This window comes from Vombatus ursinus, unplaced genomic scaffold (assembly GCF_900497805.2).
Source record: "Vombatus ursinus unplaced genomic scaffold, bare-nosed wombat genome assembly UNPS02014959.1, whole genome shotgun sequence".
In the NCBI taxonomy this organism is placed as follows: domain Eukaryota; kingdom Metazoa; phylum Chordata; class Mammalia; order Diprotodontia; family Vombatidae; genus Vombatus; species Vombatus ursinus.
The window spans coordinates 9,554,062-9,566,502 of record NW_020954737.1 but is presented as its reverse complement, the minus strand read 5'-3'; the positions used below and the strand labels follow the sequence as shown (position 1 = coordinate 9,566,502).

The 12,441-nt window shown below is 42.2% G+C and overlaps 1 protein-coding gene across 2 annotated transcripts in view; it reads left to right on the top strand.

The window, feature by feature from the left end:
- Positions 1-12,441, top strand: part of SLCO2A1 (solute carrier organic anion transporter family member 2A1) — a 149,377-nt gene that overhangs the window by 104,032 nt on the left and 32,904 nt on the right. For both annotated transcript variants that reach the window (XR_003567602.1, XM_027845179.1), the window contains exons 5-8: positions 2,069-2,167; positions 5,565-5,701; positions 9,152-9,230; positions 10,268-10,432. Coding sequence is in view for 1 of the 2 variants with exons in the window: in XM_027845179.1 (XP_027700980.1) it covers positions 2,069-2,167; positions 5,565-5,701; positions 9,152-9,230; positions 10,268-10,432 (480 nt within the window). In the remaining variant the exon portion in view is untranslated. The remainder of the gene's footprint in view (positions 1-2,068; positions 2,168-5,564; positions 5,702-9,151; positions 9,231-10,267; positions 10,433-12,441) is intronic.

Genomic DNA, 12,441 nt, shown 5'->3' with positions numbered 1-12,441 from the left:
TCTACATATACTTTTACATATACTTGTCTTGCCCATTAGAACGTAAGCATCTTGCAAGTAGGGATTGCATCACTCTTTGCACTTGTATCTTGAGTGCCTCAGGGAATAGGTACTTAATATACCTGTTGGTTGAATGAAACTAATGATCTATTCCAAACCAATCCAGCATTTATTAAAAACCTACTTTGCACAAAGCATTGTGTGAGGTGCCAAAGATACGCTCCCTAGTCCTTAGGAAAGACAAGTTTAATCACACAACAGCAGCAACCCTCCACCAGGAGGCAGTGTGGGGTAGTGAATACAGCACCAGATTTAGAGTTGAGAGAACTGAATTCTAATTTCACATGAAACAATTTCTGGGGACCGGTCGCTTGAGTCCAGTCATTCAAGTCAACAAGCATTGTTTAAGTACCTATTGTATGCCAGGCACTGTGTTAAGTACTGGGGACCAAGAAAGGCAAAAGCTAGTCCCGACCTCAAGGAGCTCACAGTCTAATGGAGGAGATAACATTCAAACAATTATGTATAAATAAGATATATTCAGGAGAAATTGGAGATAAGCAATAGAAGGAAAGAATTAGTATTAAGTGGGCTTGGGAAAGGCTTCTTGTAGAAGATGACATTTTTAGCTGAAACTTGAAAGAAACCAAGAGGAAGAGATGAGGTGGCAGAGAGTTCCAGGCATGAGTACAGCCAGCAAAAATGCTTAGAGATAGGAGGTGGAGTGCCATGTTCAAGGGGTGGCAAGGAGAAATCATAGAGACCTAGGGATGTGAGGTATGAGAAGACTTGGAAAAAAGAAAGGGGCCAAGTTATGAAGGGTTTTAAAAACCAAACAGAAGATGTTATGTTTGATATTGGTAATAGAGGCCCTGGAGGTCAATAAACTTATTAGAGCCTCAGTTTCCTCATCCATAAAATAAGGACAATAATACTAGGACTACCTACCTCACCGTATTGTTATGAGAAAACCATTTGTAAAACTCAAATCACTATATAAAAATGATGGATTTTTCTTACTCTGTGTTAATAATTAATATTGTTGTTCAGTCATTTTTCAGTCTTGTCCAACTCTTTGTGACTCCATTTGGGGTTTTCTTGGTGAAGATACTGGAGTGCTTTGCCATTTCCTTCTCCAGCTCATTTTACAGATGAGGAAACTGAGGCAAACAGGGTTAAGTGACTTGCCCAGGGTCACACAGCTAGGAAGTGTCTGAGGCCAGATTTGAACTCAGGAAAAAGAATCTTTCCTGACTCCAGGCCCAGTGCTGTTCTAGAGACCTTTAGAAACCACAATTTCCTCACTTGTCTGGCTTTAGGTGTGAGTCTGCTTGAAACTAGGGGAAACAGACTACATGGCCTCTTATGGTCTCATTTACTCTTGGGATTCAATGGCAGTGGCTTCATGGGTGGCCAGGAGAGGAGTGTAAAGTATACCATAGATCTGAGCATGGACAGTACATCTGTCTGTGTGGTATAGAAGCTAGTAAGGAATGATGCACAGAAATCCCACACTTTCCCCTGGCAACTTCTCCCAGTTAAGTAACGATCAATAACTTGGGTGGCCTAGTCTCCATAGCCAAAGAAAAATGAAGGGATAAATGGAGAATTGAAAAAAAAAATTTTGCAAAGAAAAATTTTAGTTTTTGCAAATTTAGACTTTATAACAAAAGCAAGTGTTTTTCACCCAATTGATCTGAATTGGGATTAGGTTTGTTCTGCTTGGTGCCAGATGGTAGGAATTTTAGGGAGGCAAATTTTAGCTCAACATAAGGACAAGGTTTCTTGACAATCAGAGCTATCCTCATGGGTAGTAATTCCTGCCCTTCCACCAGAAGCTGAATGATGCCCAGTTGGCAATGTTGCTGAGGTAGTCATTCTTAAGGTAAGGGGCTGACCTTGATGAGGTGAGAGCCCGTGGGATTAGGAATGATTTGTTCTTTTTGTTATTGTTGATTAATTGCTTCCCTTTGGACGGAAAGGCCAAATTCTTCTCATCCTGTTCTACTCCTCAGATTGGATCCTTCTGTGAAACTCTTGACTTAACACTTTCCTCTCTTTTCTCCAGCAATTTTATTTGCCATTGCTGTATTTGGACCAGCTTTTGGGTACCTGCTGGGGTCGGTTGTGCTACAGATCTTTGTCGATTATGGAAGGGTCAACACAGGTGAGTATGGAGAGCACCAATCATCTGTAAAGTATTTCACTACACCTGCCTACACCTGAGTCACACCTTCCTCCAAACTCTAAACAGCACAAGCTATAACAATAGTACTACTAAATATTTCCATAGCCCTTTAAGATTTGAAATGACTACACACAAATCATCTTATATGACCTTTACAGCAACCTTTGGAGGTAGGTGCTATTATTACTCCCATTTTACAGATGAGGAAACTGAGCCTGGGAAAGGTTAAGTGGCCCAGGGTCACACAGCTAGCGAGTATCTGAAGTGGGGTGCAAACTCGGGTCTTCCTGTTTCAAAGTCTCAAGGTTGAGATGTGATGCTTGAACCTTTTTCTTTTTTGCTATCTCCAAGTCTACCTCTCTATCCACAACACTGAGCTGCCTCTCATGTTGGAGACTATGGTGGTTACCTAGGTAATTCCAACCCCAAACCTCTCATGCTCCCCCCTCCTTAAGTAGTGTATATTAAGTGCTTCACAGCCCTGCAACCTTGGGTGAATCCCTTCACCTGTCTGAGTCTCACTTTCCTCAGCTATAAACTGGGTAAGATAAAAAACCTGCACTACCTACCTCACAGAGTTGCTGTGAGAGTCACATAAGAGGCAACATTTATGCAGCACTTTAAGGTTTACGAGGGGCAGCTAGTTGGCACAGTGTATACAGCACTGGTCTTGGAATCAAGAAGAGTCATCTTAGTGAGTTCAAATCCAGCCTCAGACCATTACTACCTTTGTGACCCTGGGCAAATCACTTAGCACTGTTTGTCTCAGTTTCCTCATCTGTAGAATGAGCTGGAGAAGGAAATGCTGAACAACTCCAGTATCTTTGCTAAGAAAACCCCAAATGGGGTCACAAAGAGTCAGATATGACTGAAACAACTGAATAACAATTAAAAAAAAAAGGTTTACAAAGTACTTTACAAATATCTCATTTAATTCCCACAACCCTGGGAGGTAGGCGCTATTATTACCCCCATATTACTGTTGAGGAAACTGAGGTAGACAGAGGCAAGTGACTTGCCCAGGGTTACGCAGTGTCTGGGGTCAGATTTGAACTCGGGTCTTCCTGACTCCAGGTCCAGCGCTCTATCTGCTGAACCACCTCGTTGCCATAAGATAATGGATATAATGATCTTTGTGAACCATAAATCTCTATCTGGATGTAAACTAATAAGCATTCATGATGTGGTTCAAGCCAGGGAAAGTAGTCCTGCCCCTGCTCTCTGAGAGTCTGAAACAGACCACATCAATGCAGACAGAACAGCCACAAAGTTTAGGTGGAGGTTGCTTAGAGCTGATGGATTTTTTCCCCCCAAAGGGGCTGTCAATCCCAAGGCTGATTTGCCTAGTTATTACAGAATTTACTGGACAGAGAGAAGTCGATCCCCTCCTGGGACTTAGAAGAGGATAAGTATCCAGTCTAGACAACCTCTTCAATTACCTGGTGCTTCCCTCATTTAGTCAGAAAGCCCCTAGGCTCATTTCTCCTCTGGGCTTGACAAGAAAAGGAATTGATCTCTGTGGAAAGCAGAACTGAGGCTCCCTGTAGCTCAGCTGATGGGTGGGATTTCTGAGACCCTCCCTTCTTTCCTTCTCTCCCTCCCTACCTCCTTCTTTCCTTCCTTCTCTCCTTCCTTCTTTCCTTTCCTCTCTCCCTCCCTCCTTCTTTCCTTCTCTTTCTTCCCCCCTCTATCTCCCTCCCTCCTTCTTTCCTTCTCTCTCTTCCTCCCTCCTTTTCTTCCCTTTCTCCCTCCCTCTCTCTTTTCGTTCCCTCTCTTCTTCCTCTCTCCTTCTTTCCTTCCCTCTCTCCCTCCCTTCCTCCTTTCTTTCCCTCTCTCCCTCCCTCCTTCTTTTCTTCTCTCTCTTCCTCCTTTTCTTCCTCCTTCCCTCCCTCCTTTCCTTCTTCTCTCCTTCCCTCCTCTCTTCCCTCCTCCCTCTCAGGTGTCTTCACCTGGTCTATTCCCAACAGAGGTGCACACAGTCAGGACTTGGGCAGCTGGAGTCTGAGACTGGGGAAACTGGCATGAAGGAGACCCCAGGCTCAGCCACCCTCATTGTCCCTAATGGGCCTTGCAAATGCTCCTTCTTTAGAAGAGAAGAGAGAAGGAAAGGGCAGTTATTTAGTTGTCTGATAATGAAGCACCACTTTCCCTGACATGGGTGGTGAGTGAGAAGAATTCAGGGTCCCTGCCCAGGCAAAGGAGACAGGTTTATGTCCCATACACAATGCTTCTGTACAATGTTTCAGGCCTCCAGGTGGCACAGTGGGTAGAGCACTGAGCCTCGGGTTCATGAGTTGACATGAGTTCAAAACCAGCCTCAGAGAGTAATAGTGACCCTGGGCAAGCCACTTAACCTCAGTTTCCTCAGTTGAAAATGAAGATAACAATTGCACCTACCTCCCAGGGTTATTGTGAGGATCAAATAAGTTAATATTTGGGGAGAAAAGGGGCTTAGTACAGTGCCTGCACATAGTAGGTATTTAATAAAGTTTTGTTTTCTTCCTTCTGAAAAATCCATTGACAGACAGTACGATTCAGTAGAAAGAGAAGTAGAATTGAACTCAGAAGTCTCAGGACCTTGATTCAAATCCTGCTTCTGCCACTTATTACCCCTGTGGCCAGGAGCAAATCCTTCAACCTTTTTGGGGGTTGTTCTCCTCATCTATAAAATGAAGGAGTTGAGGTAGATGACTCCTAAGGTCCCATCCAGGCCTAAATCTGTGATGATCTGTTCTTAGACTGGGATCATGGATTCCCCTGGAAAGGGCCTGAAAGACCATCTACTCCAAGCCCCTCATTTTACCACAGTGGGAAGTGGGCCTAGGGAGAATTAGTGATTCACTCAAGGTCATAGATGTAGTAAGTACCAGAAGGAGGATTTGAACTCAAGTCCCCTGACCCCAGACTATGTGTTCTTTCCACTGTACTTTGCTGCCTCCCCTCACAGCCTCATTTGTCTAGTCTGGAAAGCAGGGTTACTCTCCTCTCTTTCATGGATCCAAAAGGCTAAACTAAGGAGATTCAGGAGCCCTTGGGAGAGAGGTTTCTTTGCTAATAAGGCAGGAAACATGAGTATCTGAGGTGAAAGAGTATAGTACTTGGAGTCAAGATGACCTGAATTTGAATCCTGCCTCAGACCCCTCCCCCTTAGCTGGGTGATTCTGGGCAAGTCATTTCACCTCAATTTCCTTATCTGTAAAATGGGGATAATTGTAGCACCTACCTCCCAGGGTTGTTGTGGGGATCAAACGAGTCACCACTTGTATAGCACGTTATAAACCTTAAAGCACTACATAAATGTTAGTTAGCATTATGAACATCATCACCATCATTGTTATTGTTATTGTTGTTACTATTTAATATTACTTCTCTCCAGCTGCTGTGAACCTCAGCCCTAGAGATCCACGGTGGATTGGAGCCTGGTGGCTAGGCCTGCTCATCTCCTCAGGCTGCTTGGTTGTCGTATCTTTCCCGTTTTTTTTCTTCCCAAGAAATATGTACAGAGAAGAGCGGGTAAGACTCTCAGAGTCTGTGACTATCTCTCCAAGGGACTGGTGGAGAATAATAGAAGAAATTAACAAGAGAACTTAGAACTGGTTGCCATCTTATCTACCTCCCCATCCCCACTCTCTTTCAACAAACATCCTCTTCTCCCTCTCCCTTAATTGGGACAGGTGACCTGGGCCAATTACCTGGTTTACAGTTTGGGCAGCTCCAAACTGCAACATTGCAGAGACGCTCAGTGGTATAGGCATGGCCTACTGACATATGACGCTGTCAGAAATTGAATTCATCACCACTCTTCTCTGTTTTTCTCCCTTTCTACCCTTTCTACACACACACACACACACACACACACACACACACACACACACACATACACCTTCCAATATTCCCAGCAAGGAATTTTCAGATTGAAATTATCTACCATGACCCATCAGGGACCGGAGGAACCCAGAGATGAAGGAGTAAGGAGATGGGACTGATTATTCTGGAGGGAAAAGAACAGGAATTCAGGGGTCAAGAAGTATGGAGGGTGCAGGGGTGAAGGAGGAAAAGGAAATAAAACCATCTACAAGAAGGAAGGTTGGGAAGTCAGGAAACGAATGAATTTCATTTAAGAATCAGTATTGATTGAATGCCACTGGGTACTGGGGCAAAGATAAAGGAAGCATAAGCTATAGTCTTGTTGTGTAAATAAAATATGGACACACAAAACTAGAGAACATAAAAAGTGATATATGAACAAATGTAGGGTAATGTATAGTAAAAATGTGACTCCCATCCCAGACTATGAAATAGTCATCTCTACCCCACCCCCTCCCCAATACTAAATCCCCTTATTTTCAGTATCTGCCTGTCCATCAAAACCTACCTTTGCTGGTTCCTATTCCTTCAGAGCCCTGCTAAGTGAGAAGTTACTTATTTGACTAGTTAGAGGCAGCTAGCTGGCTCAGTTTATACAGTGCTAGGCAGACCTCTATTCAAATGTAGCCTCAGTTATTTACTAGCTGCGTGAACCTGGGCATGTCATATAACCTCTGTTTGACTCTCTTTCCTAACCTGTAAAATGGAGATAATAATAGTACCTACCTCCCAGGGTTGTTATGAGGATAAAATGAGATAATAATTACAAAGCTCTTAGCACAGTGCCTGGTACATAATAGGCACTATATAAAAGTTAACTATTTTTAGTTATCATTATTATCTGGAGTTTGGAGAGGTCATTGTATTATAAGGTAATACAAAAAACACTAGACAGAGCCAGAAGACCTGAGTTCTCAATTTTGCTCTGCCACTAGCTGTCTTGTTTGACCTTGGATAAGTCAACTTCTTCCTCTAGGCCTCAGTTTCTTTCTTTGTAAAATGAGTAGGTCGAGACTTTATAGATCACCTTTAAGGTCCCACCCAGTCTCATTATGAACTAAGTTAAAATGTTAAGGTTTGATAATTACAAAATATTTTCCCCACTCCCAGAGAGGCAAGACCAATCAGAGTAAGAGATAGAATCATGGAAAGCCAGAGTTGAAAGTGACCTCAAAGATCATCTATCTGATCCAACACCTTCACTTTGGAGAGGAAGAAAGTGAGGCATTGAGACATAAAGAGATGTTTGTCTTTGGGGCAGTGTCGTTCATTATCCCTTACATCATGTCACCCTGAAGGAAGAGCTGTCCCTGGGCATGAGGATAACCTTAGAGTGGTGAGCCAGGCTCAGTCTGGAAGAGAGTGGTGGCAGTTGGTAGAGAAGTTGGTAGAGAAGGATCAGAAAACAGCAGGAGTTTTAGTGGATTGGGTGTGGGAAAGAGTTAGCAGATGGTCCTGCCTGGGGCACAGGGAGGACTTGGGGGTGTAATTAGAGATGAGGTTGGAAAGAGAGAGTTAGTTGATAGAGGTCCTTTGAGTTGTCATCTGAGTCTAAACTTTGTCCCATTTTAAGCTACAGAGAACTCTTGAAGGTTCTTGAGAAGGGGCAATGCAATAAAAATGATATTTGGGATAAATTACTTTGTCAGTATTTCATAGTCTGTACTAGAGCTGAAGGAAATTGAAAGCCAAAAGCTTAGGCTTTAATCCAGTCTTAGCACAGTATCTGGCACATAGCAGGCACTTAATAAATTTTTATTGAATTAAATTGAATCCTACCATGATCTAATGAGATCCTTATAGTGAATGGAAACATGGTACAAGGGAGGAATCCAGAGGACACAGTGGAAGAATTGGCAGGATTAATTAAGAACATTAGGGGTAGAGAAGGGGGATAATAATAACCCCAACATCATGAGCCTGGGGCAGAGCTAAGCAGGTGGGGAAGATAGAAAGGGCTTTTTTAGAGGGGAGGAGAAGGGAGGAAAAGCAGGAGAGGTGATAGCTCCATTTTTTGACACTCAGAGTCTCATGCACCTAGAGGTCCTCTGTAGGCTTCCAGAGGTAGGAGACTAAAGAGTGGATAGAAGGTCAGGGCTAAAGAATGGATTTGAGTCATCAACCCATGTAGGTAAGCAATGAGATTAGTAAGGGGAGAATGGAGAGAAAGCCTAAGGCAGAGCTTTGAGAAAGCGGTCAACCACCATTAAGAGGAAAAGGTCTCAATAAGGTAGAGGGAAGAGACAGACAGACAGACAGACAGAGAGGGATACAGGGAGTGAGCCAGAGGTAGACAGACAGAGAGAGAAACAGAAGGAAACAGAGACAGAGAGAGAAAGACTGACGGTGACAGAAACAGAGAGAAATTAAGATAGAGATAGAGCCAGCAAGATTGAGCACAAAGATTAAGATTTAGGGCAACAAAAGAGAATTCAAAATCAGTACATTTAGAACATGGTATCACAGAAGCTAAAGGATCACAAAATTTTTCCTGTGGAAAAGTGAAGCCATAACAGATAGAATAGAAATGAGCTAATGGGAGAGTATATACTGGCAGTATACTGGAGCTCACTCACACTGGCTGGAGAGCTGATGGTTAAATTTTTATTGTAAGGATTTACGCCTCTGAAGTTATCAAAGGCTACAAATCAAGGGCTTAATTTGTTGTTTCCTTGACATAAAGTGATAGAGAAAATGTTAATACTGCAAATTAAACTAAAAAAAAATTTAGTGTCATGCTTTTCATAGAGCTGGTTGTTAAATATTTATGAGCACACCTGTGATTTAGGCATTAATTACATGCAAATTTTTTTGTGAAATAATACATAAATTGGCATCCTTTGACTCATCAGCTTGGTGCCTTTTATAACTAGAGTGAGGCATTAGAATACTGCCATAATAAATGTTAAGTGAAGTGAATCATAGATTAGAATTACTATTTGTTTAAGGTGAACATCCTGGGTGGCCAGGAGAAATAATGTTTAGGGGCAGGGAAGCCTTAAGAAAATGCCATCCTACCAGCCCCGGGTGGGCAGCTTTCTGGAGGAGGTCAGCAGCCCAGAGTCAACCATTAAGGACTTTCTCTTTGCTCACCAGATAACCAATGCTACAGCGGATGAGTTGAGGAAGATGGAGGAAATCAAGGTCAAAGGCTCCCTGGCAGATTTCATTAAACGTAAAAACCTCACACTCTTTGGTTTCATTTTCTAATGCTTTCAGTGGAATGGCATGGGAGTAGTAGAATGTGGGGTGGCAGGAACAGGGCTTCTTCCTTTGGGGGTGTGGGTGGGGGTGGGGACCTGAGAACTCATTGGTGTAAGTTGTGGTGAAGTGAGTAAGGGCAGGTTGTCTGAAAAGCCCCCTCACTCTGGTACCCCAGCTTCCTGAGCCAATAGAGTCTGGGTAGCTCAGGTAAAGGATTTTTTTCTGGAAACTGTTTTGATTCCAAAGGGAAAATTCTTCAGTAGAGAACCAGGAGACCTAAATTCAAGCCCAAACGTGCAGGGAAATTCAAATCCAACTGGCCTGCCAAAATGAGCTCAATCCATCTACCTCACACGGTATACTCTGCTGTTAAAAGGAGCAGCACCATCTACTTACTAGCTGAAGGAGGACAGACAGCTCCAGGTCCATGGAACACATTTCTGTGTCAGTTATTGATGCTCTTTGGATGGAGCCTGACTTCTTTTAAATCCGGCATAATCTTGAACATGCTAATAGATGGAATTTTTCTAGTTGTTTCAATTTTGGCTGAGTCATTGAACTGCTTGGTGCCTCAGTTTCTCTTTCTCGAAAATAAGTCTACCATTTTAAAGAGGTAATGGCATGCTCTATGGAAGACAGAATAAGGAGGATAAAATGTTCTCTGTAAGTTTTGGTTTTTTGGTGGAGAGAGGCAGGATGGTTCCTGAGAATTCTGTGATGCAGGGAACTGCTGGTGAGAGAATTCTCTTCACCAAAGCAGATCTCTGCTTTGTAGCTTTTAATCTTAGAAGGTTGCTTGGGGACAGAGAGTTAAATAATATATCCAGGGTCACACAACCAGAATGTGTCAAAGGTAAGACTTGAACCCAGGTTCTCCTGACTTTGAGACCAAGCATGCCATCTTCCAGACCTCACTGCCTCTGTCATCATAGTCCTATTAAAAACAATAAAAGCCAAAAAATGCTTCATTTGAGAGATTAAGACCTGCCATAATGTGTTTGTTCTCAGGGTTTCCCCGCATTTTCATGAGACTTCTGATGAACCCCCTGTTCGTACTGGTGGTCCTGACACAGTGCAGCTTCTCCTCAGTCATTGCTGGCCTCTCCACTTTCCTCAACAAATTCCTGGAGAAACAGTTCGGCACCACTGCAGCCTATGCCAACTTTCTCATTGGTGAGTTCCAAAAAGTATGGCGCCACGAACTGGGAAATGGTCCTTGAGTTTAAGGGAGGGGCTCCAGAGCAAAGGACTGATAATACATTGAAAATATGAAATGCCACAGTAAAGAAAAAAAATGAGGGTGAGGAATTTCTGAGAGGAAAGAACCATAAGTACCTCTTTCCTAGTCAACAATCAGGAAAGGCCTGAGCCAGACAGACTCTGGGACCCCAACCCTTTCTAGTCAAAAGGCTTCAGTCTGAGAAGTTTCCTTTTCCTGCTGGGGAGGAGGTTATGAGGAGGCTTCCTCCCCACCCCAAGGCCCTCAGAGAGGCTAGGCATCCATTGGAATTCCGACGGCCTTGAAGAGGGTGTGACCATTGGAACAGTCAGGGTGGGGGGTGGGGAAGACGGAATATAATTTAGAACTGGTAAAACATTGTTCACTTTTTATGTCACTTTGACATTTCTTTTGTGATTTTAAAAATTTTCTAACTTAACTAACATTAAATGTGATGACTACTTCCATATACAAAGCAGAACAGAAAAACAGGACCATACATGAAGTCACAAATCTGATTTATGAATAGCTTGCTTCTCTTTCTAAGCACATAATCCATTCAGCATGTTATCTCTAAAACTGTCCTGCTTGTCTGTTTCCTATTGACCTTCATTCTGTTCTCTATTACGCATTTTAAAAACTGCCTCAATGATCATCTTCTCTTACTTTCCCCCTCCCCATTTTGGTAACCTCCTTGCTAGTTCCCCATTCCATGCCCAACTCCACCCCCACCCCCATTTGAAAGAAAGAAAAAAAAAGACCTCTTGTATCAGATAAGCATATTAAGCAAGCAAAAGAAAATGTATATCTCATTCTACACCTTTCTGTCAGGAGTTGGGAAGCTAGTGTATAGAATCATTAGTCCTTTGGAATCATCGCTGGTCATTGCATTGATTAGAGTTCTTAAGTCTTTCAATGTTGTTTTTTTTTCCTTCTTTACAATGTTGTTATTATATAAATTGCTCTCTAGGTTCCACTCACTTTACTCTGCATCAATTCAGACCAGTCTTCCAAGGTTTGTCTGAAACTAGCCCTTTCATTATTTCTTACAGCATAATACTTTCCGTAACATCCATCTACCAGGATTTGTTTCACTATTCCTCGACTGACAGGCACCTTTTAGTTTTCAGTTCTTTGCCACTATGAAAAGAACTGTTCTAAATATATTTGTAAATGTAGGTCCTTCTCCTCTTTGGGGATATAGAGGCCTGGTACTGGCATATGGTGGAGGGAGTTTTCGTGTAATTCCAAATTGTTTTCTAGAATAGCTAGACCAAATATACCTATAGTATATTACTACTCCTGTTTTCCTACAACTCCTCCAATGATTGTCATTGTGTACTAATCTGATGGAGGTGAGGTAGAAACTTGGCATGGTCTTAATTTGTATTTTTCTTATTACGAGTGATTGAATCAATCAATAAACATTTATTAAGCTACTACTACATACCAGACACTGTGCTAAGCACTAAGGATACAAAGAGAGGCAAAAGACAGTCCTTACCCTCAAAGGGTTTACAATCTAAAGAGGGAGAAAATATGCAAACAAACATATACAAAGCAAGCTATATACAGGATAAATAGGAAAAAAATTAACAGAGGTAAGGTGCTAGAATTAAGAGGGGTTAGGAAAGTCTTCCTGTAAAAAAAATGGAATTTTAGTTGGGACTTAAAGGAAGCCAGGGAAGTAGTAATTTTGGAACATTTTTCATATGGTTGTTGATAGCTTGGATTTCTTCCTTTGAAAAACTGCCAGTTCATATCCTTTGACCATTTATCTACTGGAGAATGACATTTACTCTCATATATTTGAATCAGTTCCTTGTATATCTTAGATACCAAATCTTTGTCAGAGAAACTTACTACAAAGATTCCCTGCCCCGTTTTACTGTTCCCCTTCTAATTTTAACTGCATTGGTTTTGTTTGTACGAAACCTTTTCAGTTTTATGTAATAGAACTGCT